The sequence below is a fragment of the Amblyomma mixtum genome, chromosome 3 (genome assembly GCF_055824585.1).
Source record: "Amblyomma mixtum isolate Tamu chromosome 3, ASM5582458v1, whole genome shotgun sequence".
NCBI lineage: Eukaryota > Metazoa > Arthropoda > Arachnida > Ixodida > Ixodidae > Amblyomma > Amblyomma mixtum.
Window position 1 is genome coordinate 348051719 of NC_143014.1, and position 27735 is coordinate 348079453.

Genomic DNA, 27735 nt, shown 5'->3' on the forward strand with positions numbered 1-27735 from the left:
TTTAAAATTATTATGCAGTTCGAAAACGAACTATGATATTCGTTGCATAGAAGAGGGCCTTGTATGCTGACATTAGGAACTAGTGTAGTTTCGCGTTCACTACATAACAGCTCTTTTTTGCTCAAAACGCGCATAATTTCAGGAAAAATTTCAGGACACTCACGCAAGCTGCTTCCATTTATAGAAAACTGCTAGCTAATTTCATAGCTATAGCTTTTACAATCTCTGAAACCTTTCTTCATTTTTCTTTCTGTCATCTGGCATCCCCTCCACACCCCCCCCACTCGCACCCGCCCCCCCCCCCCCACACACACACATAAGCACTCGCACGCAAACATGCACGCACGCAAACACATACACACACGCGCGCACACGCACGCATGCAAACACATACACACGCACGCACATACACACTCAAGCACATAAACACGCACGCAAACACATACACACGCGCACAAGCACGTGCACGCACACACACTCACACACAAGCACGTGCACGCACACACACTCACACACAAGCACGTGCACGCACACACACTCACACACAAGCACGTGCACGCACACACACTCACACACAAGCACGTGCACGCACACACGCACACAAATTGTACTGGAATATAGTACGCTGTATATGCTGTCATAAATGTTAGACCAGCTTAAACCCAATGTCGTGTGTCCTGGCAGGCAGTGTAGCAAACATAAAAACAGTACGTATAGTCGTGGTTTTGTGTGTTTTGTGATGTGGAATATGTCAGTGTGGTTTCAGTGACAGTGCCGCATGAACCTATTAAGCAGTAGCATACGTGTTCAGCATTTTCCTTATCATTTGTGATGTCGTGCAATGGAGGTTAGTGCATTAAAAGAGGCGTTCAATGTGTAATTACACTGTTCCTCTGAGCATTGACTTAAATACTTTGTCATTTTGGGATGGGATGCTGCTTATTCAGTTATTTTTTGTACCTGGTAGCATGGAGCAGAATGAGACATGAGAAGATGCATCTGTTTTATGCGCTGATTTTTCCTTTTTCCTCTATTAAATTTTCTGTAAGCTGAGGCTTGTGTTGTGTATTGTGTGTTCCAACAGGATCAACCACTTTATCCTGGTGCCCAACTGACCAAGGCTGAAAGTATCCTGCTGGTCATGGGCCATAGCCTGAGGCACTGTGCATCAAAGGAGGCAACGGAGAGTGTGCTGAAGCTTGTTGAGGCCCATCTTCTACAAAGAACTGATTTTCCGTCAACAAAGCACATTTTCTTCAAGAACTGTTCCGTGAGCGATCAGAAACGAAAACACTTGTATAGCAGTGGGTGCAATTCGTACATTGGTGAACTTGAAAAAAGTGATTTCAATGTATCATGTTCATACTGCAAGAAGGAGCATTGTACGGTATCTTTAAATGCACAGAGTTCTTATTTCTACACTGTAGATTTCGAAAATCAAATTAGGGACATCCTTGCGTGCCCAGGCATATGATGTTAGTGACATCTCTCAAAGTGGTGCTTACCACAGACTGCCACTGCAGCCAGGTGATCTCACTCTCACTTTTAACACAGATGGTGTGCCACTCTACGAGAGTTCCGGTTTTTGGCATGTGGCCACTACTGCTGCAAGTAAATGAGCTTGAGTATAATGAACGAATGCAAAGGCTGCTGCTGGCTGGTCTTTGGTTTGGCTCCGAAAAGCCAGCCATAAACACATTTCTCTTATATTTTGTTCAGCGCATGGACGTCCTTTCAAGTGAAGGCATCACCTGGAAGGACAGCACGGGTAAAGACAGGATAACAAAGGTGTTTCCGGGACCGTGTTCTGTTGAGTGTGGCGAGGTGTGAGGTCATGTGTATGACAGTTTAATGGGGAGCATGTCTGTGCACGGTGCGAAGAACCTGGAGAAGTTGTTAACAAAGGCAGGGGCCACTGCCGCGTCTACCCCGCGCGTTCATGTGCTCCAGTCCTCAGAATACACGAGTCCTTTCTCAAACATGCAAACAAGGCAAAAACTCACCCAAAGCAAGCCAGCTGCGGTGTGAAGGGGGCTGAGTATTCTAAGTATGCTCACTTTTTTCAGCTTCAGCTGCAGCTTTGTTGTTGATTACGTCCATGCCGTTTGCTCGGGCTTCGTAAAGACAACACTGCAGAAATTTTCGAATGTGTCAGTACATTGAGGAGCTAAGTGCTAAGCTCGTTAACATATGTCTCCTACATGGGAGCAGTCTCGCTTGCCCTGCCCATTGTCTGAAGTGAGACGGTGGAAATCGTCAGAATAGAGAAACTGGCTGTTGTTTTTCTCTCCTGTTCTCCTGTCCGGCTATCTCCCAACAAAAAACTACAACTGGATGAATTTTGTTGAAATGATGCACTGCATGTTGGCTCCCGCAATTTCTATGGAGGCAATCAGGATCTTGAGAACAAAAATGAAGAAGTTATTAAAAGAATATGAAGGTTTGTTCGGTAAGGAGTGCATGACATATAATGCTCATCATGCTTACGCATCTCATTGATAGTGTAAACCAGTGGGCCCCCTATGGGGATACTCACTTTACCCTTTTGAATCAATGAATGTAAAGCTGGGGAAGTTCTTTGATGGGACAAGGTTTGCAGAAAACCAAATCATTGATAAGTTTTGCCTTCTGTCGGCATCCCCAAGTCAAAGAGAAAGCCACATAAGTAGTCAATTTTGGACTCTAGTAAAGGGTTACAGCTTGAGACAAAGGAATACCAAAGTCGCCTCACTGGTACTTTATGGCAAAGGGATGACAGCTAATGGTAAAGTCCGTTACAAAAAGATGAGCCTAGGTCATTTCTGCTTTTGCACAGCTGTCCCTGACAAGTCTAGACGATGTAATTCCTTTGTGAAGTCTGGGCCCACATTTGGGGGCATTCTAGGTATTGATCATGTTCGCTGTTGCACAGAAAAGAGTTGTGTTTGTGATCACCAAGGAGCAAACATTAATGTTACGATTGAGGTGTTCAGAGCGAAAAAAAAAACCTGCTGACCAGTGTCAACAGTGCCAGCAGCTTCACGCTTGTGCAGGTAGAATCCAAAGGTGTCTGCATCATCCATGAGGAAGTGTATGGCCATTAAGTGCAATGGAGAAATTTACTTGTGCTCTTTGTCTGACATGATGGTTCTGGAGGCTTCGTGAATTAAACATCTGTGAGCAGGGCCGTGAAACTTCATCAACAGGCAGTGCACCACTTATATGAATTGTTATATGAAGTTTACAGTCGTACCTCTCTAAGACGACCCCCGTTAATATGGATGACTCAATTTTTTGGACAATTTTTGTGGTGAACGAACTTTTACAATGTATTTACGCTTGGTTAATATGGAAACTTATTGTGCGGACAATGTATAGGGGGAAAATGCAGGGTCCATCGGGCCAATTTAGTTTTGTCTCGTTAATATGGACGGTGATGAGAACATAATCTTTACCTCCCCAACTAGATGTTTTATTTCCTGCGTTTCGAATGCAGGGCACCACAGCAATGCAGTGAAAAAGTGCGAATGACTCAGTGATGGCCCTTTTCTTTAGTGGTTTCATGCTTTACAATACAATACTATCTAGTTGGTACGCTTACCATATTCCGTGTTGCATGCATGTATGCATGCAAGCCCCACTGAGCTCCTGTCAGCCGACTGAGTGCTCACATGCACTCAGGATGGGATGGCAGTCTATTACTAGGCGCGTCAAGCTGCACCCCATTATCTGAAGCACATGGCGACAAGGGTAATGGGCTTATAGGTTAAAAAGTTATGTCTGATTTCTTCTGCAATAGCCATCACTATGCTCCGAAGCAGACATTATGCATAGCTGGTTATTTTTCTTCTGAATATTCATGTTTCTTCGCGGTTTGTTATTGCAGATGACTCGCTTTACGGATAGTTTTTCTCGGGGAAACAAAGTATCTATATTAAAGAGGCACGGCTGTGTCTCATCTATGCTATCTGCAAGGAATTTCGTAATGCATTATTGTCAAGGATCATGCTCAAGGTTTTCCGTTTACGATGAGTGTATTTTATGTGTGCTTTGAACAAAACTGTTTTAGCCATCAAAAATCTGGCTGCAATGGAGAAAGATAGTTTTACCATTGTTTCGCATGGTTTTCAGTGCTGCTGCTTGTTCTCCCATCTTGTAAGATACGCGTCTGCTGTTTATCACTGCGTTTTACCTTGCATCTTTTCATGCGCAGAGATGTGTGTTTTTTGTTGAGGATGTCTATTTTCAAGAGAAAATATGTCACAGCTGCACATTTCCGGTACTCACCTATGGGGCAGAAACATTGAGGCTAAAGAAACGGGTTCACCTTAAGTTAAAACGCAGTGAGCCAGAGACCAGAAGCGGGCAGAGTGGGCGAGGGAACAAACACATGTTAATGACATCCTAGTCGAAGATAAGATATGAAGATAAGATAACCGTTGGTGCTTAAGGGTAACGGAGTGGATTCTAAGAGAAGTGGCAGAAAGTTAGGTTTACAGATGAGACTGGGAAGATTGCAGGAACAGGATGGCTGCAGCTGACACAGAACAGGGTTAGTTGGTGAGATATTTAAGGCCTTTGCTCTACAGTGGACGTTGTTACTCTGATGATGATGATGTAATGGCGCATTATGTGCATCTTTTTAATACATATGTTAATCATACCAGTAATTGATGCATTAGATTGAGTGTAAGTTGCTGCACAAAGCTGGTGCTTCTAAATGTATCGGGTCACAGTGCAATTATTGAAATTTCTTTATATTGTATGTTTGTGTTTGAGGCAGAAACATATTTCCACATGATGCTACAAATTGACGAACATGCATTTTTAATGCTCCAAATGACAGCTTGTGGAGTGTAACACTGCATGCATGCTGTATGCATGTATTACCACTCTACTGTCTCGTATTCGAAGCCAGAAGAAATTGTTAGGCTATCCTCGATATCATAGTTCTTCTCCTTGTCCCAGTGTGTGTCATTCACAGATATCACGATGTCCGCTTTGGAACCATGCTGACCGGGAGGGGTCTTGCATTGTACCCTGCAAGGAAGAAGAGCAGGCTTGTCACGACACTGATTTAAAAAAGCTTGGACAAGCACGCCAAAGTTTTCGCACTTACATCATACTTCACTTGAGAGAACAGTACAGGCGCAGTGCCAATTTCTGTGCTGTAGGCAAAAAATGCCGTGGCATCGAGAATATCTCGACGAGCCTCGCTGAACATTAAAGGCGCGTGCTTTGTGGGCTAAGAAATCTCCTACGAGTTCACAAGCAATATTGCAATTTTAAACCAAAATTTTGCTGCAATTCAGGAGAAGTTCCCAGTTGCAAAGATGACGCGATGAAGCAGCATACGCAAAATATATTCATTTTTTTCTCCCTAAAAAAACTAAAAATTCACAGCAACAATGGCACAGCCAAATTGTCCTTCCTCACAAAAGGCAACAGCAACAGTCTGACTCTGTGAGGCTTTCCGCATACCTTTCAGAACGTTTTTCCTTTTACCACACTTGCCCACTGCTCGTAGTGTCGTTCCGTTCTTTAGTACCAACGACCCGACCTATATCCACCCAGCTTCCTCGAATTCTGTTCAAATTAAGCGAATTTAAATCGCGGCTACTTCACAAAACACACCCACACCCATAAGTCGACAAAACTTCCCTCTTATATCAAAAACTACGCACCAAAACTTGAAAACAAGTATTAGCATTGAAACATGCGTAAAGTATGTGGCTTCCACGCTTTATATTTGGCACCAGCTGCGGCCGCCACTCAATAGCTGTGAAACAATTTCTTTTTTTTTGTCTTGACGCTTGTACGCAACAGCTAGAAAAGGCTAAAGTGCCAACTCTGCTTGTATGCCCACACGTCACGTATTTAAAAGTGAGTTTGTTAAGAGTACTGACAGCGTGAAGTTCCAGTGGAAGAGGGAGCATTCGCGGCCACCCACTGTGATCTTGATGCTGCTGGAAGACCCGAGGCCCGGCGATCCGAAATTGTCACCCTGGAACGTGAGCAGGGTTCCGCCGGTCGAGGGGCCCTTGTTGGGATACACCTCCTGCAGAATGCCGTAGGAGGTGGTTCGAACCCCTTCAACAGGCTCCGACTATAACCTGTCGCGAAGTTTCTGGTTTGGTGTCTTGAAAAGGTAAGCACGTATGTACATACGTACGGAGCTTCATGCTCCGTACGTTACCAGCACATGGGACCACGAGATGTCATTCTCGAACTTTTAAAAGGGGGACAAACCATCCAATTTTTGTTCTGCCACGCAATTCAATTTTGTGACGCCCATACCGTAAGGACTCCGTGATCACCATTTCGAAGTGGATGGTGGTGCTGCCTAGCCTCAGGGATCCGAACGAAAAAAAAAACTGTCTCGATGCACCCCCTTTGGTTGCGAAAACGGCCGGGAGTGGCGACACCTGTGCTTCATTTTCTGACATTTTCTAGCTTATAAAAGATTCATTTTCAGCGACAGTATACTGTCTTTGTCAAAACCATAATGAGGGACTTCAGAATAATTTCGACCGTGCATAGTATCGGACTTTCCGCCGCTCTACTAGTGCACAGTAACTTTTTACATCTTAATACAGTCAACAACCCTCCTGCTCCGGTAGGAACATGGTTGCCTAGGAGACCAGTAATCAAACCGGTAACCTTGCCTCCAGCGACCCAAAGCGCAGCCGAAAGTTGGGCAAGTTGGATAACCTTCATGATGTAACAATAGCCCAAAAGGAACACGAGGGACGCCGTCGTTTCCCTTCCGTCCGTCGTGTTCCTTTTGCGCTATTGTGCGCTGAGAGCGCACAATAGCGCTGAGAGCGCCCTTTTGCGCTGAGAGCGCCCTGGCCAAAAAAAAAAAAAAACACACAGCGGCGGCTGAATATAGGCCTGTTTCCTTTAGCGTAGTGCCCGTCTGCAGTAAAATACAAACTCGCCTCAGTTCTTTCTGAACACAAGCGACGATTACAATGGTGAAATTTCATTCTACTCAAATAACCCGCGGTTTCGAGCACACTCCCTCAAGTGTGGCTGAAGATGCGGAAAACGTGGAGAATTCAGCAATACGGTGAAACCTCGATCGTTACGACAATATAAAAATAAAAGGGAGGGGGGCGAAGGGGAGGGGAAACGACTTTGGAATGCGCCCGTCTCGAAAATAATTCACGTTTCCACTGACCGGCGGCAACCGCCGCGGAAATACGGAAGCTGAGTCACTGCCACGAGAAAGCATTGCATTTCCTGCGGCCCGGGTGCTCGTGCAGTGCAGGAACATCGACAACTGCTGCGGGAAACGCACTAGTATCTGCGTGCGCACGCGTCATCAGGAATTGTTAGACGCGCAGACTGCTCGCCTCTCTCGTACGACCCAAGTGCTGTACCGCTCCGGTGGTTCCCGGTGACGATTCCGTGAGATGCGTTGACGACGAGCAAAAGCAACGCTCTTCACAGGCGCGTGTGCGGGAACGTCGAAACATAGCAAAGAACTCAGGACAAACTAAGAACAAGCAAATGCTCCCCGATTGTTGGACGTCACGCGGGCAAAAGAGAAACAATAACAGCCACACCCACAGTTAACAAAGCCACGAAGGTTAGAAAAAGGAGAGACGCACGGGTCTGCACACCCTCAATAACACTACGTGTTTCTTTGTTTTTTTTTTATTTCTGCGTATCTTCCCTTTCCTATGCGAACGAGAAATATATAACTGACGGATGTACAATAATGTGGTTGCTTGTCAGCGCCGTGCCTCAACTTTCTTCTGTCTCGCGTAAAAGCTGTTTTGTAGCCAGAGCTACATTGGCCGTATTCTCGCCGTTTCGCTGTGGCTGGTGGCCACACCGCGAGCTGAGCCGTTGCCTAAACCGCCGCAGCTGGCAGCGCTGCTCGCCGCGCCATCTGGCATGACGTCAGAGGAGGAGCCGGTGAAACCGCGTTGCAGCAACCGAGGAGCCGGCGTTGCATCCCGGCCCGTTGATTTTGACGAAAGGAAAGGCGCACAACTACAGTCTACAGAGTGCAGACTTTATTGCAAAAGTCTGTGGGCAGTCTATAGACTGTCTAGAGAAATTTCTGTAAGCAACAGGCGCTCAGCTTTTCTCTACCCTTACTCCTTCTGTTTCGCTTCTCTCACAGAAAAGCCTTCGCGCCCGCTTTCCCCCTTTTCTCTACCTTCCTCGCAGTCGCAGTAAAGTCGATACGCCACATGTCGACGTTGCTGCGAAACGAAATACCGGTGCGAGCAACGTTTGGAACACGTTCCACCACGACCACTGCTTAAGCCGCGGCTCCATCTGTCGGGTACGATTCTGCCTTTTCTACACTGTTATTGTACCCCTTGCCGCGCTCAGTTACAACCCGCCAGGGTCGTACGTGATCATAGGGCCCGGAACTTTAGGCATTTGCCTAAACATGCCTAAAATGCCTAAACGGGGGATTTTTGCACTTGCCTGCCTTTTTGTCATTTTTTGAGAATACTACCTATTTAACCGCACTTGTTCCCTACAAATGCCTGAATCCGGCATTACGGTCTTTGGTGCCGTTTTTAAATTTTGAGACAGTATTGTGAAATGGGCGCGCCGATGTACGCACAATAGGAGCGGGTCTCTCCAAACGTTTTCCTCGAAGTGTGATTGGCGCAACCAAACAGGTTATATAATCTCATTGAGTGTAACCCGACATCCAAACCGGCGCCGTCCAGCCGGGGACCATCGCCTCAACACGCTCCGTCCAACCGGGGACCGTCGCCTCAACGCGTGCAAGACTCCCACACTCGCGCGCTCACTGCTCGCTCGTCGCTCGGTCGACTCTCGGCCGCCTACCGCTCCGCAGAGAATGGCCGCTGCTTTGCCTGCCTGCCGCTTCCACTACACGCGACACTGACTTGGAACGGGCTCACAACCTTTGCTTCATCAGCGCCCTCCATTTTATTTCGTAATGACATGTCGAAAGAAAAGGATTCGAGAGGCGCTGGTTGCAGGCAGTCGGTTTCGCAGTTCGGAGATTTTGAACTGATAGAACTGTGTTTTTCTGCAAAGCGTGCGAAACTTCAGCATCAAGTGAGAAGCAATGTCATGTAGCGCAACACGTCGCTACCAACAAGCATATTGCAAACTTGAAGCAAACGAAAGAGGGGACATCGCAGCTGCTACTGGCAGAGGTTTTCACGTGCAGTTCGACAGCAAAGGCATCGTCATTTGCAAAGAGTTGCGTCAAGCATTTTTGGCGGCAGATATCCCGTTGTGGGAACGAACCAACAGAGATCTTCGGAGCTTTCTGGAAAAGTAAATCAAGCAGTATGTTCCAGTTGAATCAACGCTTCGTAAGAGGTACGTGAAAGTGAGCTACGAGAATACTCTCGCCAAAATCAGTGATGAAATTGGGGACAACTACATTTGGGTGTCAGTCGACGAAAACGCGGACGCTAGCGGACGGTATGTGACCAACTTTATCGTTCAAACGTTGAGCCCAGAGAAAGCAGGACGAGCAATCCTGCTGAACGAAGATATTATTGAAAAAGTGAGCCATTCAACAATAACGCGTCTTTTCACTTCATTTCTGAAGCTCCTATGGCCAGGAAATATCCAGGATGAGAAGGTACTCTTATTCGTCATGGATGGGGCATCCTACATGTTGCGGGGATTGAGCTTCTTGAGCTACCCGAGTGTGCGCCCGCTTCTGCCGTTTCGCTCGCCGTGGGGTGTCCACAAGGGGAATGTGGGCAGCCGCGCTACTTGTCCTCTCTTGCAAGGGAAGCACTTCCGAGAACCGCAGTAAATCACCCTCCCTTCCGTTCTTCCCGCTTCGACCTCGCGTCCCCATTGGGTCACTCCGAGTGACAGTTGGGGCGTTGTTTCGGCGAGAGGTCCCGAGCGGGAAATGAACGGGGAGATCGCCACCGACTCGGGCAGCAGAAAGGTGCGTAGAGTTTGGCTCCCGGGTGCCTGGGCCTTTGCCGGGAGCCCAAGAGCGCGGGTGCTTTAACGTGCGCACCTAGCATGTATGCTTGAGTCCAGGCCCGAACCCCAGGAGTCGTGCGGCCCGCCTGTGCGGCGCCGACGCGCTCCGGATTCGGGAGGGCCTGATTTGGCTGGTTCTCCGTCATCGCCGGGCCATTGCCGGTGACGAGCCATCGACGTGCGACCTGCATCGTCAAGATGTGCTCCGCGTATACCCCATCCTCCCTCGTGTTGCGCTGCGCGCGATTTAACCATTTGGTTGGCCGCGCGGCATGCGATCGCCCTTAGCTGTGCTGTCACGCGCGTATGTAGCCTTTGCTGTGCGCGCATGGCTCTGCGGGCCCGCTTTCGGGTGCTGCGGCGGGGCTATGGGTTGCACCGAGGTCTGGGGATTAGTGCAGTGTTATTTAATGCAGCTTACTGTGTAATAAACACTTGTGCTTTCGAATAACTGCGCCTTCCTTCCTTCGGAGCGAGAGCGCAGGCGCGCACCAAACGCTGGCAGTGCCCTCAGCTTGCTCCGGCCCGAACCCGCGATATGTGGGCGAAGTGCTACCTAATTAGCACACCATCACTCGGGTGCTGATGATCCCACTATGTGCAAGACAGGAAAGGGACTGACGCTTTTATACAAATTGGTTCACCTGACCTGTGTTGTTCATGCATTGCATCGTGTCGCCGAATGTGTCCGGCTCTCTTTTCCTCACGTTTTGTATATATAGGACAAAACAGATGTTTCTTAAATCTCTGTCAGGAATTGCTGTTGTCCGCGTCACAGCACCTGACATTCCTCTGCCGCCAAAGGCTCTTTTGACTTGATGAAGAACATGGATAAAGGCAGCAATTATGCACGGAACATTTAATGGGTTAAAACTGTCTTTGAGGAAATCAAGGATGACGCTGCGTGTGTGATCAATGCAAGAGCTATGTTCGAAGAGGCGAGTTTGAAAGGAGACCTGACATACATCCGTGCAAACTTCTCACATTGACGGAAAGGATGGCAAAGCTGGAAAAGTGTGGTATTAGGTGGATCACTGAAGGCAGTCAAAGAAGTAGAAGCAGCACGCCGGGGACTGGAAGGAAAGGGCGCTACTGCTTCTACAAAGATGCAGCAATTGGTAGCAAGAAATAGATGTCTGGAAACAATTTGCCAAATCGGAAACCTTCTGCGCGGAGACGATACGGCCACATCGCCTTAAGGCCTGAGCCCCTGTGAACTCTTATGTTTTAGGTTCGCGCCACTAATTTCAAGTGACGTCGAAAGAACATTTTCAAAGTACAAAGCTATGCTTAGCGAAAACCGAAGGACCTTCAACTTCGAAAACCTGAGAATCTGCTTTATTGTGGCGTGCTTGAATTGAGGACTGGGTATGCTCCGTGCTTGACTACAAATCTTGTATTAATAAAAGAGTTATGTTCAAAGCGCCTATCTTTGCTTTATAGCGCCTATTTTAATACTTTTTATAGCCTAGAGGCCTACCTATTTCGTGGTTCTTTAGTGCCTAAATTTCCGGGCCCTAGTGATCACAGATGGTCATAAGTGATCCAGACAGATGTTACTTCATACGACTTGATGGGAAACAAGCGTCTCCTTTCGTGCGCTACTCATATATTCGTACACGAGGAGAGAGAGAGAGAGAAGAGGCTGCTTTGCTCACGCCGTCCAGGTGTATGGGGCAGTGGGTATCGCTGAACTTCTCGCTACTGCACTCGCTGCGATGTGCGCACTGGCCTGCGCACCAGCCGCACTTCAGGGGGTCTTCGCTGCTGCGCATGCACTGCGAGCAGGTGCTGTAGATGCTGCACGAACCGACGGGAAACCGCACCACCTGCGCATCGGAACATGTGAAACATGATCGCTTTCTTTGACGGCAGAAAGTCTGCGGCGTCGAAGGTGCTAATCGAATACACTTCACATATCGGTTTGGTTTTATGTGGTTTAACGTCCCAAAGCGACTCAAGCTATGATCATAGCCAGAGCCCTCCACTGCGGCGTCCCTTGACTCGAGGGACGCCGCAGTGGAGGGCTGCGTTAATTTTGACCACCTGTTTTTTTTTTTTTTAAGTGAACTGACATCGCTCAATACACGGGCTTCTAGCATCTAGCCTCTATCGGAATGCGACCGCCGCGGCCGGGATCAAACCCGCGTCTTTCGGGTCAGCAGCCGAGCACCATAACCACAAAGCCACCGCGGCGGCTGCTACACCACATATCACTTTACCACCTTCTGATCTGTGTCACATGGATTAATTTTAGCTGGTATGCGTTTACTAATAGCGTAATATCACGATACAACCTACGGGCCAGATGTCCATGATTGGCTTTTCAGTCAATCGCCGTTTCCTCTGAGACGTCATAGCATACGCGACAAGCTTCGGACCATAATGGAAATGCGCTTATCTGCAGCTAAGCGGCTGTTTGTATACACATATCAACGCTGATTATGAAAGGAACTGACAGCTGTCAAGTCCGTGCCTGTTGTTTCACTTGCGTATGGAATTTGTGTTTCAATTCTTGGCCGATGGATTCTCAAGCCCATTTCAGACTTAGGCCAACGTTATACAGCAACTCTTATTGCATTTGCACCTTCTCAAAACACGCTGCCAGCTATCGCAGTCAACATATCTTTCTGCAACTCCGTTTGAACTGTAACAATATAAAGTTAGATGGCTTTTATACCAATCGTTCATAAGGGCTTTCTAAGAACTATAGATGATGTCTTGCGAACAAAGAGCAGAGCAAATTGGCGCGAGCGCAACTCGTAACTTCAAAGCATACTGAATCTAGCCTACAGTTGGCTCTCACTGCCAATTGTCTTAAAATCGCTGAATAAACCGCAAGCGGGGTGCACTGCAACACAATGCACCTGTTCTACAGCATAGTGCTCACAGTGGCGTAATTAGTATTCAGAGAATCGTGTGAAAAAGAGCTAGTGAGACGGCCTCGCATACAAATCACGGAGGTGCATACCTTGTCCCTCAGCAAGAAGTAGGCGTACGTCCCGTTGCCGTCCACAGCTGTGCTCTTCTCAACACTTACGCCTCCGCCATTCGAGAGGTCCTTCGAGAAGAGCATTTTTGGCGAATCGCCCTCCAGCACATACTGCAAGAAAGGGGATCTGAATAAAACGCTTGCAGCACTTCTGTTCGTCACTTCTGCGCAAAAAAAAAAAACAGGCGCATAATACATGCTTTTTCAACCGGTGAGTCGATTTCATTCCAAGACATTTGCAGAAGCGATCGCCGACCTTATATTACCTTTCAAAGAAATTTCGTTCACTTTAAATCCATTAGGACATTTCCAAAAAGTGCTCCCTAAGCGTCGCTGGTCCTTAACGGAGGGTAACGGAGTGTATTCCAAGAGAAAGCAAGCAGGGGGTGGCAGAAAGTTAGGTGGGCAGCTGAGAACAAGTTTGCGGGGAATACGGTGGCCGCAACTTGCAAGGGGCAGGGTTAATTGGAGGCACATGGGAGTGGCCTTTGTCCCGCAGTGGGCGTAGTCAAGCTGATGATGATGATGAAGCATCGCCATGTTCCTCGCAAGACTGTTGTGTGCATCTGCGTGACGTTTCCACAGTGGACTTGGTAGCGCGAGCTGCCTGCACCTGTTCGCAACAGGTGCAGGCAGCTCAGAACAAATATCAGAACAGGTGTTCTGATATTTGCGTGAGAAAGCATCGATGTGCCGTGGCATAAACTATAGGACTACATGTAGGCTAGTGCGACATTTTAAGCTTTAATACCTGCACGAAACAAAGCACAGAAGACAAAGTCTGTGTATCTGATTGTTGTTCCCGTGCTAACTCAATCGATACATGGTTTATTACTTTCTTTGATCATACAGTAAGCAACAGGTTATGCAGAAGGAGGGCCGACAGCCATACAAACAAGACCCGCGTTCACCGTTGCGGTCATCAAGCTTCGAATGTGTTAGAGAACGTAGTTGTCATAAGATACGTACTAGTTGAATACACGTGCAAATCGAACCGAAAAAAAATGTCATCACCCAACCTGGTGCCAACATTTTAGCCTTTATAATACAGCTGTTCCACTTGAGGTACACGTTTAAACGCTAACTCCCAATGTTTGTTTCGTACGATGGAGATGCGCACAGACCTGGTCACCATGAAAGGCAGACGAGGGAAAGGTTTCGCTGGGAGCAGTCGGTCCAAATGGTGGATATTTTGTGCTTCTCATATGCCTGAGTTTTCTGTTCCTCCGTTCATGCTACCATTCCGGTGTACCATTTCTCGTTAATGGATGACAGCCTCTCAATCAAAGTCAACTAGTTTCGTTCACATGCTCCAATGGTGAAGGGAGATGTGATTTTCAGCCATATCCCTACGTGAATTACAGTGCTTCTGCGAACGCAGCACATGTGAACTCTGGGCAATAAATTTTAGATGTTTTCCCCAGCTATTGACTCAACTTCGAAAATCAACCTGATCGCAGTTGAAAATCCATTGTTCCCAATCAGAGGTTAGCTTAAGAGCTATTCGAGTCGTGAAATTGTGACTCTGGACACGCGTTCATTGCGAACTTGATGGAAAAATGTTAAAAAGAGCGAGCTGCTCGTTCTGATCACTGCCGGCGAGTCACCGCTTTGTAACGGCGCATGCGTGACAAACACCTTTTCAGAAAAAAAAAAAAAGAATTCTTCACGTACCTTGTAGAGGAACCCCTGGCTGTCGCCCACCCATATGACAGTGGTGTTGTTTTGCTGCATGACAGTGACGGAAGTAGCCAGTCTCTCGTTCAGCTTGATGGTCGCTCTGCCGTCGAGTGGACGCATGCGTTCGACGTAGTAGTTTAAGCCAGGAGAGCACAAGGCGGATTCGGCATTGGTTGGCTCCTGAGAATGAGACGCAGCGCAACATCTCAGCATCGCGCGCATACTCGCCTGCTACCTCATGCAGCCACAAACAGCTCAAGTGATTGGACGTTTCTTCACCATTCCACCACATGTACTGAAGCTAGACCCCAAAGATAACGTTAATCATGATACCTAAATATGTACAGGTCTTCTGTTACAGTAGCTGTCCAATATAGGGTGATATTTTTAGAGTTTACAGGTTTTTATCTCAAAAACAGAGATACGGCGGTGCGGTCTGTGCAGGTGTATTATACAGCAAGGTGGACATTTGGTACGGGACAGAGCTCAATAATTAAGCGATCAATTAACTAAAATTAACTCATCATTTTTTAAATTTTAGATATCAGAGGCAAGGTAATATTGCGAAATTGAAGGCCGCCAACATCGAAGGTGAGCTCTATTAATTTTTTTAAATCGGCATTGTGGTTTGAAATATCAAACGTCAGAAATACGCATTTCAAAGATCGAAGAGTTGGCTTTACCACTTTTTCATATTTAGAAAATGGCGTCGCTCGCATTCCTTATGCATTAAATACGAACGCCGTTAGTGTATTTGATGATGTAGAAGAAGTTACCTTGATTTCGGCGACGATACCGTGACAGTGACACCATTTTATAAATATGCTACATGGAAAAGCCAACTCAACAAACGTCCAAATGCCTATTTCTGACGTTCTATATTTCGAACAAGATTGGTGATTAAGAAAATTTAAACACCGGGCTCACCTTCAACGTTGACGTACTTGAATTTCGCGACATAATCTAGCCCCCTAACATCTACAATAAAAAAAATAGGGGCGATAAATTGGATTGAAGAGGAGGAAACGCGAGAGCATGCATTCTTCTTTCGCTCGTCAATCAATTCCAGTTCTGATTCTATTTTAGTAATGATTCTATTTCGATTCTCAGTCCATTGTCTTTCACTCTCCAATCTACTACAATTCGGATTCGATTCCATTTCCGACTCATACCAGTATAGCGCAGTGGCGCTCCTGTTAAGCGATGCGCCGTTGGACTGGTAGGTAGCTATTTCAGACACAGCCAGCGGTGATGCTATTGAAATTCAGGTTGCGGTTCCCAAGCAATGCGGGATTGAACACCTCCCGCAAGTTTTTAAAATAGTCCAATGGTCACTGGATCTCCCTTAACCATCATGCAGACGTCCTGAACATCTGCAGGACTTTCATGGGAGTTTTAATGTCCACTGCGAAGAATCTGTAGCCTTTAAAAAATCAGCTGGTATGTACTTCTTCTATACCTAAGCGAAGACTCAAAACATAAGTTCAAGGATCGTTTGCTGCTGCCAAAACAGTGTGGAGTGCTTAAATGCAAGGCTACCGATGTAAGGAGAAACTTAACAGAAAGCTAAAGCAAACGAGAGGATGAACACGACATCACTCACGTAACGCGCGCACTTCAACTCCTCCCGGTCGTCGTGGAAGAGGCGTGACAGCTTGGCTTCGTTCTTGGCCTCGTTGCAGCTCACGACCGTCTCGCGGAACACTTCCTCGACACGAGCCATGTCGAAGAAACACAGAGCCGAGCCCAGACTCGGGTCGTTGACGTCCGAGCGGCCATCGAAAGGACTTCCGAAAGCCACGGCCAGTACCTTGTCTCCCGAACCCGACGGCCCGAGGGAGGCGCTGGTAGCGATTGTGAACCGCAGCCCGTCACCTTTGGGGCACCCTATGGGGATCTCCGTGTACGTGAAGAACGAACCTTCGTTTTCGCAGACGCGCACGAGCCGAGTCTCGAAAGTCTCCAGGGAGGCACCCTTGTTCTGGACCGTGACGAAGTAAGCGAACCCGTTGTGGCTGAAACCGTACACGTAATGGATTGAGTAGGACTTCTTGAAACGCTCGATGACGTTTACGAAGGACATTTCCGTGCTGTCCGCCGAGCGAAGGCTAAAAGAATCCGCCTGTTTGAGCACCCTGGCAGACACAGCGTAAGGGTGGTACTCCAAGGGCCTGCCGTCGTACGTGGACCCGACGAAGAGTACAGCCCTGCTATTGTCGCTTGTACCGAAAAAGGCGGCGGTGCTCTTTTTCGAAGCGACGTAGTTGACTACCAGCTGCTTGTCCATGAGTTTGGTGATCTTCAAGTCACGCAAGGGCGCGTGCAGATAGCACAAGCCCTGAGAGGTGGTTCCGCAGGCCAGCACGATGGGAAGAGTGCCCAGCTGCAGAAGAACCCTGTTGTCATTATCCGTAACCGTCCTGTTGTGACTGCAGTCCAGAGGCTGGGGAGGACACTGCAGACTGTCACTTTCAGGTCCAGTGGTGTAAGTAGCTTCGAGCGAGAAATTATCCGTGGATAGCTTGTAAAGGGCGTTTCGTCCGCCCACCACTAATACATCGCCTTTCTCTGCCATTGTGAAGTATAGCACGTTCTGCAGAGGTCCTCCCGGCGCCTGGAGCTCTCTGATGTCCACAGCGCATCCACTCACTATGCACGCCAGCAGCGTCATGGATCGCAGTAGCGACGCTGGCAACCATCTCGATTTCACGCGGCGCGCCATCACGCAACTGCGACGAACACAACAGTCGCTGAATGTCATAGCCGACAGAAAACGATTGCAGAAGTCTTGGCCGTACCTATAAGGCAAGGAAAAGGTTTAAAAACAATTAGCGCATTTTGCACTCAACCCTTCTCTTCCTCGTGTCCAGCCCAAGCATTTCATTTCAGGTCTGGACATCAAATCGGAATAAATGAGTACGAAACCACCTATACAGGAAAGCCATACAGCTTCTCCACAAACTTCGTAGATCAAGAAAAATTCGGTCCAGGATTCGGACCTGGAACTACCGCCTCCCGGGGCAGTCGCTCTAACAAGTGAACAAACCAGGGTTTTTTTTTCTTCAACAAGATATTCGTTGGAGCTGTGAAATTTTCGACGTCCATGAACTACGAAAATTGCTTCGCTGTAATGAATACCATGAACTGTAATGAGCTACGTACAAATCACAAGGAGAACAGTGTCAAATCAACACGGCGCATAATACTACGCACCTAAGCAGCCAAGCACTAGAAAAAAAGGCAATGCAGAGCACATTACTAGGAGTGAGTGCTACTCAGGTTCAAACTCGGTCTGAGCATACGCATCCTCTATATAATCATTTTAGTGAAGTGGTCTTATGCAGAAACAAGATTCACAATGTCGGTTCATCATGCATTTTTCCACAGGTTGTGTAATCAATTTATAAAGAACATGTCTAAGTATTCATTAACAAATGGAACTGCAGTGAGATATCGTCCTGACTGCGGTGTCAAATTCTTTTTTTTTCAAAGCCCGTAGCATGATATCCTAGAAGAATATTGCATCTTTGCAATTGATGAAACAATGCTAAATTGCTTCCGTAGCATTACAAAGGAAGCAATTTACCGTAGACACAAAACTGCCCTTTTTGTCACACCGTGTTTTCACAGAAAACGTAATATTTTTGCACACGTCGAGAGGAGCATTCTTCGCACTTTTTTGAGAACGTCTTATACCGGTAAACCAAAATACACAAAGCGGTACATGGGCGGAGGGAAGAGCATACAAATAGAACGTACAACACTTGCACGACCGTTTCCTCGACACTGAAAACAGGAACACAGAGAAGAAACGAACAAGTAGGAAACGAACAGCCAAGTACACCATATGCGTTAAGCCACATACACGGACGATCGGAAACATTAGAAGACACAACGAGCATTGCTAATACATGAACAGAATGCACGCACTATTCGGTGTGTAGTGTCACGGAAAAATATCAAACGTGAAACTGCCTGTCGCACATACAGGTATGCTAAACCAAGGCTGCCAGCGCTTACAGGCCGGAAAAGTTTATCACGCCACATAGATTCAAAAGGCGAATCCCGCCCAAAAGAAGCAAAAACCCTCCGAAAGCGCTGAATATAAAGTCTTGAGCAGTGAATAATTTGCAGCACATAATGAATTTTAATGGCGAGAAGCAGATTACAGGCGGTCACCCTGTCAAAAATCGAGATGCCATGTGTGAATGTCCATGACACACCAGCACATTCAGCAGGAGCCAGACCCACCAAACCAGAGACCTCAACCCTTAAGGCCGACCCATATAGAGCGAACAGACGCCGCGAATTTCATGCGGCGCGGCGGAACGCGCACGCGCGGTCGCCGTGCTGCACCACATACGGCGAAAAACAAGCGACCGCCGCCAGACCGCAGCCGTCTTTATTTCAGTGTTGCTAACAACGGCATGGCCTTAATCTTAGTAAACTGCCACAAAAAAAGATTTTTGAACTTACTCTAAAGCCATTGTTTATTAGAAGGCGGCAAATGAAACAAATTATTATTTAGATTTGTTTCAATTTTATCAATTTTGTCTTTATTTATCAGACCGTTGGCTAGAGTAGGCGTTCACACTTGTTTAAAAATCCGGCGAGCGAAGCAGATCCGCTCGCCGAAAAAACTAGTACAGAGGGCAGAACGCTTGTTATGGGCGTGTTTCGGGCTTAACACCCGATATCTATCGGATAGTATTTAGTTAAAAGTGGTTTTGATGTAAGCATGTGCATTTAAACTCATACGATTTCATCGTCATTTTGTTCCTTCCTGGTCGCGGCGGCTTTGGGAGCTGCGGAGCACACAGTTCGGTCGTTCTAGACAAGCGTTTTGCCCTCTGTACGTGTTCTCATCTGTCGACGGCCGGGCGAGGCGGAACCGCCGCACCGCTGCTATTTCTCGCTTTTCCACACCACGTTGCCGCTTGCGGCGTACACAGATACAGTGAGAGAAGAAAATAAATTTACGCTGTCTACGTACTGCAAGCGTATGCATGCTTACGCACGTTAAACACAGGCGCATTCCACTTTTAGTTAAGCGTATGCTGGCACAGACGCAAAAATAAACTCAGCCTATAGTGGCGCCATCTGGTTATCAAGGCGGGAACCATTACTGACAACAAACTGACTGCTGTTAAGCTTAGAAGCGACAGTATCGACACACTGAATAAAAAAAATAAAGCAAATTTATCGTTTATACGTTTCCTTGTAGGCAAGGTGAGACGAAGTGAGAGACCGGTGCTACCATTACGGCCAGTGAACGCAGTGAAAAAGGCAGCAACAATGAGAATTCAGTCCGAAGCGAGGGTAGAGTACACTCTAGCGAGGGGTCCGGCTTCGAAGGGCGCCGCCATGTTTCTCGCCGCGCGGCGGAAATCGGGCGGAAGCTAGATGCGGGAGCAGAGCGCCCTCCGCGCTGACAGCTCGCATTCGCCGCTTCCGGCGAGCGGCTGACCACCAGGCGAACGTATCTAGCACGGCTTGGTCGGCGGCCAAGCGGCCGCCGCGGCCGCCGCCGGGCGGCCGTTCGCAGGTTTTTCGCGAGAAAACCGCTCCGTGTGGGTCGGGCTTTAGAACGATGAATCAATCCCGTCCCCTCCTGACACTGAACCAAATTTCTCCGTTAAACGAAAAACCTCATCGACGTTTGGCTTATCAACGCAGAAAAACGCGATGTCATCTGCGTAAGCTAATAATACTTCGCGACCAATAATACGAAAACCACTGACGGCTCTACTAGAATAGCGCTGATGCAAAGTGGCTCAAAGTATAGTGCGAACGGGGGCAGCGACAGTTGGCGACCTATTTTCAAAGAGGACTGAATGCGGACTGGTTGCGAGAGACAGATATTAGCAATAAATCGCGTGGAACAGTTTTTGTAACAGGGGCGTATCCCAGTTGAGAGAGAGAGAGAGAGATGAACGGAAAGGCAAAGAGGTTAACTAGGCGACGCCCAGTACGCTACCCTACACTTGGGAAGGGGAACGGAAGGAGAGAAAGAAAGTGGAGAGAGGATAGGGGGATCACTTTGCCATCTGTCCGTAGGCCATTACTAACTGGGTACACAGGGCACGTGATTTGAAAGAGAAAAAAAACAATGAATGGCGTACCATATCAAATGCTTTTGCCAGGTCAATTTGCAGCAGTGCTAATGCTTCATGCGAGTAACTGCAATACTAGAATACCGTACACGCTACGTGTAGATTAGACTGTATTAACCGGCTCCTCAAGCTACATGTTTAATCTAATCAAAGTAGACATTGCAACCTGTAGCCGATTTGTGAGGACTTTAGCAAAAATCATATAATACGCATTCCAAAGTCTGAAAGGTCTGTTGCCGCCTACAAATCGAAGTTTTCCTTTATCATCAGTTTTTGGCATTAAGACAATATATTTTTTTTTGTCAACGACTGTGGAAAAAATCCAACATCAGAGATTTGGAGTAGGACAAGGGGATAGAACATATTTATATATACCTTGTAAAATTCCTCTGAAAGACCGGCAGGCCCCGGGGTGTGCGAAAGTGGCAATCGATCAATTGCATCTTCCCATTCACCGAAGGCTAATAGACCCCTTAATACCGTGCACTCATACTCAGAAAGCGCCGTAATCATAGACACCAAGCACGCGACATGAACATCATCAGCAATGCTTGAAGTGGCAGCAAAAAGAGAGAGAGATAACTCGCTAACTATTGCACCCGTACTTGTGACCAGGGCGTCACCACAGAATAATTCAGAGACTGCCCTGGCAACCACCTGGCGACGCTCATCAAGGAAGTCCTGCCTAGTGGGCTCCTCAGAGTGCGAAGCACGATTGCTGCGGGATTATACACGGGCCGCCCGAAAGTGTTCTCCATCAAAATTTTGAAGGTGACACTTTGCAGTAGCAATTTCCTCTGTGCGCAGGCCAGGAGCCTCGCATTACAAAGGCTCTGAAGCATCCCCGTGTTTAAGGTAAGGCTTCATTGAGCCCATCTCCATTAGCTAAGCCACGAACTTCTTGCTTACACATCTCCCAGGCTGCAAATAATGGGAGACTCATAGTCAAGCAAGCTTCCGAAGCTGTCCTCACTCGCTGAGCTAACAGAAGCGGCTAGCATGTAGTAGGGCGAAAGCATATTCATTAACTTGCAGTGTGAACAGTGTTGGCCCAATGTTTAGGGAACCCACCAAGGTGGAGTAGATTTGCCATAAGAGTAATTAATAACTACCATCCACCCTACCGCAGCCTTACGGCTACAAACGAAACCTATAAAGCTTCAACATAAACTTCGTAAATGAAGAAAAACTTGTCCACCATGGTCCCGATCCACCAACCCGGGACCACCTTCTCCCTGAGACAGTCACTCTAACAACTGAGCCAACCGGGCCGGCTAGCATACGATGGGGAGAGCGAATTGATCATTGTCCGCAAACCTGGCAGTGGTGTGTGAGGTTTAACGTCTCTAATCGGCACACAGGTAGCGAGGGACGCCGTTTAGTCGATAGTTCGGGATTAACTGAGACCACTTGTGGTTTTTTTTAACTCACGCTGACACCGCAAAGCACACACTGCAGTGAGTTTATTAATACAACAGTAAGGCTTAGGTGACTTGAGAAATCTTCCAGAAAGCCCACTAACAAAACCTTAGTTGGAAAAGTTATCGAAAGCATTCGGAATCCAAACTGTAAAGGAGAGAGAGAGATGGCGCCATGTGCCAGCATCTGACCTATCGGAGCCGCCTGCGCATTGGCATTGGTAAAAGGCACGTGGTAAAAGGCGAACGTCTATGCTAAAGCCATCTATTGCTTTTTCCCACCATAGCTGTTAAGTGCATGTTCCCTGGGCTGGGTGTCGCAGGCCATCGTTGTAACCGGAGAGAGGGTGTGGAAGGAAGAGGCTGAGCCGCGGGCGAAGGAATGCCACTACCGTACACTACCACAGTGGCACGCTCCATCTGCTGCGGCTGTGGCGAAACGCGCCGCCCCAAAAGAGAAGCTCAGCGGCGGCGGCGCGCGTTTTGGATGGCGGACTGGAGGGAGCGCTAGTCGAAGAAAGTGTGCGTACAAAATAAAATAGTGGCAATAACTGCACTCTGATGCATGAATCCCCCAAATTCTTCGCCCGAATATATCGATAACAAAATACCTCGACAGCTGCGCTGAAAAAATTAGGGGCACTTTGACGATTTAAAGTGCGTGAGGCGAAAACCTCTTCGCGCCGATTTGACTGACTCTGTTCTAGGAAACGTCTAGAAACGTCTTGATATGGGTAGTGACTAATTACTAATTAAAGGCTAATTACTAATTAATGGTTAAGACAGTACGCTATGATGAATCCAATTAATTTTGTTACGGCGTATTACACCACTGATGACGTCATCAGGATGATTGACAGCTATAGTGTGACAGTTTTCGCCGACGGACGGACGGACAACGATGAGCCATTAAAGGCTTTCGCCTTAAATTTCATATTGCCGCAATCGTCCACTGAGTTGATTTTCTTTTTCTTGATTCTGTACCGTGCAACGTCTGGTCGAGGCTATGGCGACGTGGGAAGCACCGAGCCGTTGCGCAATCTCTACATGTGCGCGAAGCACGCGCGCACTCTGGAATCACTTTCGGCCTCCGCAAAAGGAAACACCGGGCAGCATCTGGGCGCTGCGCCGGAGACCCAGATTTCGCCCACACCTTGCGCGGTTCCGCCCCGGGGGTCATCGACTCGCGCTCAAGTGCGGCGGCAGCATTCCTGGGCAACAAGTTGCAAGTTGCGGCCGGGCTGTTCCTCCTCCCCCGCAAGACCCCTATAGTGCGGTCGACCTGAAAGCGCCTATTCAGCCCTCCGCCATTCGGTGCTTAGCCGTCCAGGCATTAGTTTAGAGCCTTTGAACGGCGTGCTCTATTGTGCATTGATGACGATCTCCGCTGCCTGGCGGGCTCGATGTAGCTTTTAAATGCACGGGGAGTTAAAAATGATCCATGGAAATGTGCATGCACGGTACGGTCTTGTTTCGAACCCTAACCCACTCGTAAGTGACGCTATACCGTATTTACTCGCATAATAGGCGCACTCCTAGTTTGGTCGCGAAAAATCAGATTTTTTTTTTATTTCCGCGCATAATAGGCGCACCCCGAATTTGGCACTGTGATCAATACTGTATTTACGCGATTGCAAGGCGACGCCTCGCCCCCCCCCCCCCCCATTGTTTATTGTAACAAAGTTTTTGCTGAACTGTGCTGCTGCCGTTGCAGCTGCTGCGGACTCACAGCGCGTACAACGACATCGCGTAGAACAGCCGCACACTGTTTTCAGGGATGCTCACTTTAAACGCCAGTTTGGAAAGCTTCATCTCCTGCCGGAAACGTTCCCGACTTAGGCCCGCGAAAACCTCGGCGCTTGGAGTCGCGTACGAAAATTTAGGCACGCCGCAGTCGCAACTGCCGCACTTCTCGTCCACATCGAATTTCTGGCCTGCCGCACGCTTGCCGTGTTCGAGAGCAAGCTTCCAGCCGTGTAGCTATTAAAGGGAAGCTGAAGAGATTTTCGAATTCATTAAGATGCTCACGTATGGATGTGGGAACCTTAAAAATCATGCGGGTGAAATTTTTTTGCAGATTAATCACTTAGGAGCGACGTAATCGCCGTTTAAAACTGCGCGGTAGCTCCGCCCCCCTCTGTCCGCCGAGCTTGCTGATGACACTGACGATGCGAACCGAAACCGGAAACCGTGGGCTGGTGACGTAAACGCTGGTGTTCCGTCGCCTCGCAGCCTCCGCGACCGTGCTTGTTTCTGCGTGCGTGCCATCATAAGCTGCTTCGAGCTGCCGTGTGTTTATTTATTTGTGCGTTTTTATGTTTGTGGTGGCGTACAGAAACGTGTGCAGCATCGAGTGAAGCGGTGAACCATCATGCCGGCGTTCTGCGCAGCCTTCGGCTGCACTCACACCAGCGGCCGCGACGATGTGGTCTTTCATTATTTCCCGCAAAATAAGAAGCTTTCCGCGAGGTGGGTCGCTGCTGTGAAGCAAAGGGATTTCAAGCCCTCAAAGTCTACAGTGCTATGCTCTGACCACTTTCGTGATGAAGACTATAAACAGAGCCTGTCGATAATGCGTTCATTGGGCCTGTCAACAAAGTCAGCTCGACTGAAACCCGGCGCAATACAGTCTGTCTTCGCGCACAGGAGCTCGTCACCGCCATCGAGGCCAGCTTTCGCGAAAAGGAGGAAGCTCGAGGTAAGAATTTGTTTATTAACTCTATGAGAATTTGACTGCGCGAACCGGTGTTCTGCGTAGTGTATGGCGCGTTATTTCGTGGATGCAAGACGTTCGGTAGTAGTGAGATGAACGGCGCTGGAATGAGAACGTCAGGACGGCAGCAAACTGCAGCTTACAAAATAAGTGCTTAGCTTTTATGCTTGCAGGCATGCATCATGCATCTCGTACAGCATTACTCATATCAGAGCTCGGCCTTAAATTTTTTGGCTGAATAAAAATCTTAAACTGCTACTAATACTGCAAGAGCTGGAGCGACCCGAAGTGCGCCTCACAACCGGAGACTGCACACCGCGCGTGAGCAGAGAACTTCGTTCGGTAAGTGAGCATGTGAAAAGACGTTATATGCAGCCTCTTTACTCAATTATGTTGGAGCTCACATATTCTAGGATTCATGCGTAGCCCTCAGTGGCGAGAACAAAGGGAGTAATACGCGGCACATTTTTCTTCGTGCTCGCAGCGCCGAGAAAACTCTTTGCAGATGTTTCTGGTATAGACAAGCGCCAGGCCGTGACGTCACGGAGATGCGGCGGCGCTGTAGTCAGTAGTGACTTTCGTTGTGTAGGCAAAAGCGGGTACCGTGTGCCTTGGGTATGCCATGCTTGAGCGTTTTTGAAAGCATTTTGCAATATTCCGGCGAGCTGTGGTGTGGGTCGTTGAACCGCAATGCTGAAGAAAGGCAGCGGCACACGTTTCCACAAGTTTATCGCATTTAGATATGGGCCAAAGCGATGCGCAGCGGCCGTGGAGCGGGAAAAGTTCGGCGACGGATCGGCTGCGCGGCTAGTATTGCATTTCTGCACCGAAATATAGTTTGAGTCTCTTAATCCGCATCATAGCGTAGTGGGCGAGTTGGTATTGCATCTTTAAGGAACAAAACAGCGCAAATAAAACGAAGGACCAAGAAAAAGAGAGCGCGTGTTCGTGTCTCTTTTTTTCTTGGTCCTTCGTTTTAGTTGCGCTGTTTCGTTCCTTAATCCGCATGTTTGCTCTTCAGTCGCGAGGCGAACAGTGCAAGAATCAACGTCTGCAGCTTGTTCGCGTTCTGTCGGGCTCTCATTATGAGAAGTCAGGACTCGACATTCCATATGGGTGTGACCGTAAATTGACCGCAGGGGACTGTTTTCAGACGACAATCACCCGGACTACGTCACGGGCATCTCTTCGCGCTAAAAAAAAAAAAAACAGCTGCTGCTGCCAATCGCCTTCAGCATTCATCGGGCCACTAAGCGCGACGTTTGAAGCAGCACTGTAGTCCGGTAGTAGGAATATAGGACGCGTAGTTTTTTCTCTATTTTCGCTTCCACGAGCTTCAACTTGTACGTTTTTTCACCACCTATCCAAGAAAACGATTAAATGTCGCTAAGGTATCGGCAAAATCATGCAGTGTTATTTCCAATTTTACCTGAATTTTACAATTACTCGTCAATCAGAACCTGGCGAAAACCGCAATTACCTGACCAAAAACCAGTTATTAAGCAGAATAAGGCCTGCAATCAGAATGACTTAAAATAATTAGCGCTGCAGAGCACACGTAACTTCGTTGCAGCTCGAGGTAAACTTCTATCCATTCGCCTGTGCACCTCTCTTAAAGCCAAGCGAATAAAAAAGCATTTTTTAAGACATTACCAGTGAAGATCGCATTTGCATGACTCAATTAAAGTAACTGCATGGCTTCAGTGTCCAGTAGTGTTCGGCGTTCTCCACAGTGAAGTGGCTGCACGAGAGCAGGCACATCACAAAGGTTCGTCACGGGAAAAAGCTGCCTCCCCTCAGATGTTGAGACTGCAGATCTGTATACCTCGTGCTTTCTCGGTTTCAATTCATAAGTCAACCTAGTCGACCACCGTAGCCGCGCCGTTGCTGCCAAGCACAGGAGCGCAGAAGGAAGCCTATGCAGCGCTTCGCCAGATAATTCCGGCTGGCGAACAGGCTGAAAAAGTGCTGAACTGCTCTCCGGTCACCAACAGAAATGTTTCTAACCACAAGAGACGCGCACGCTTTGAAATATGCACGCATGCGAGTTGGTTTCGAAGGCAGCATCTCTTGGCGCGGGGTAGGCATGCTACGTTTTTGCCTACACCCCGCATTGCTGCCGACCGCAGCGCCACCTTTGTTTACAAACATGACGCTTGTCTATACGGGCGCGCGGCGGTTCGTTTTCAATTTGGTTTCGCCTGGGGCCTGGCTGATAGACGCCTCGTCAGCGTCCAATGTGCGCAGTCATGGCGCTTGCAGTCCGGCCCCAAAGCGTACACTTTTTTTTTTTTAGCGATCTACGTCGGACGCGCCCGCTGGCGCTGTATTAGCGCGTAAAGTTGCCTGCCAGGGTGTAAGTTTCTAAAGAGATATTTTTTGCTTGGCTATAGTATTTGCAGGAGGTGCTCCAAATCTGCAAATACAACATAATATGAAAATAAAAATTTAATTAAGATATGCAGTTTAGTGAGCTAATGGAAGCCTTCTGCCTATTACTGGTGTCTTCTATATCCCCCAAAATAGCCCCAGGGATAAAATTAAAACAAGGTTAGTTACCCATTTTTTAAAATAAATTTTGGACCTTCTAAAGAAACACCTGGTATATAATAAATGACCTCACTTTGCACGGAGTTCGCCAATCAACAAAATGGTTTATGAAATAAACCAGAAGATTTTACTCATACTGAAGCACACTTTTGTTCTGTTTGCAACAATAACATCATTATGCCTTTCAGGTTCTTGCCGAAATGCTGCAAGATCAAGACTGCACACCAGACGATAGTGCAAATCAAGAGTGCATGGAAAATGACATCACACCTGCACACCAGACAGTCAAGAATGCACACCAAAAAGCAATACAAATCAGGACTGCGCAAC

General features: G+C 47.8%; 1 protein-coding gene across 2 annotated transcripts in view; it reads right to left on the reverse strand.

Annotated features, from left to right (window-relative positions):
* Positions 1 to 4797: 4797 nt before the first annotated feature.
* Positions 4798 to 27735, reverse strand: part of LOC149356291 (plexin-A2-like) — a 32543-nt gene continuing 9605 nt past the window's right edge. The window contains exons 2-7 of one of the 2 annotated variants that reach the window (XM_089577763.1): positions 16215 to 17409; positions 14606 to 14791; positions 12911 to 13042; positions 11598 to 11768; positions 5886 to 6037; positions 4798 to 5019 (exon numbers count right to left, since the gene is read on the reverse strand). In XM_089577763.1, coding sequence (XP_089433889.1) covers positions 4866 to 5019; positions 5886 to 6037; positions 11598 to 11768; positions 12911 to 13042; positions 14606 to 14791; positions 16215 to 17372 — 1953 coding nt within the window. In that variant the 5' untranslated portion in view covers positions 17373 to 17409 and the 3' untranslated portion in view covers positions 4798 to 4865. The remainder of the gene's footprint in view (positions 5020 to 5885; positions 6038 to 11597; positions 11769 to 12910; positions 13043 to 14605; positions 14792 to 16214; positions 17410 to 27735) is intronic. The other variant, XM_089577764.1, reaches the window with a different exon arrangement.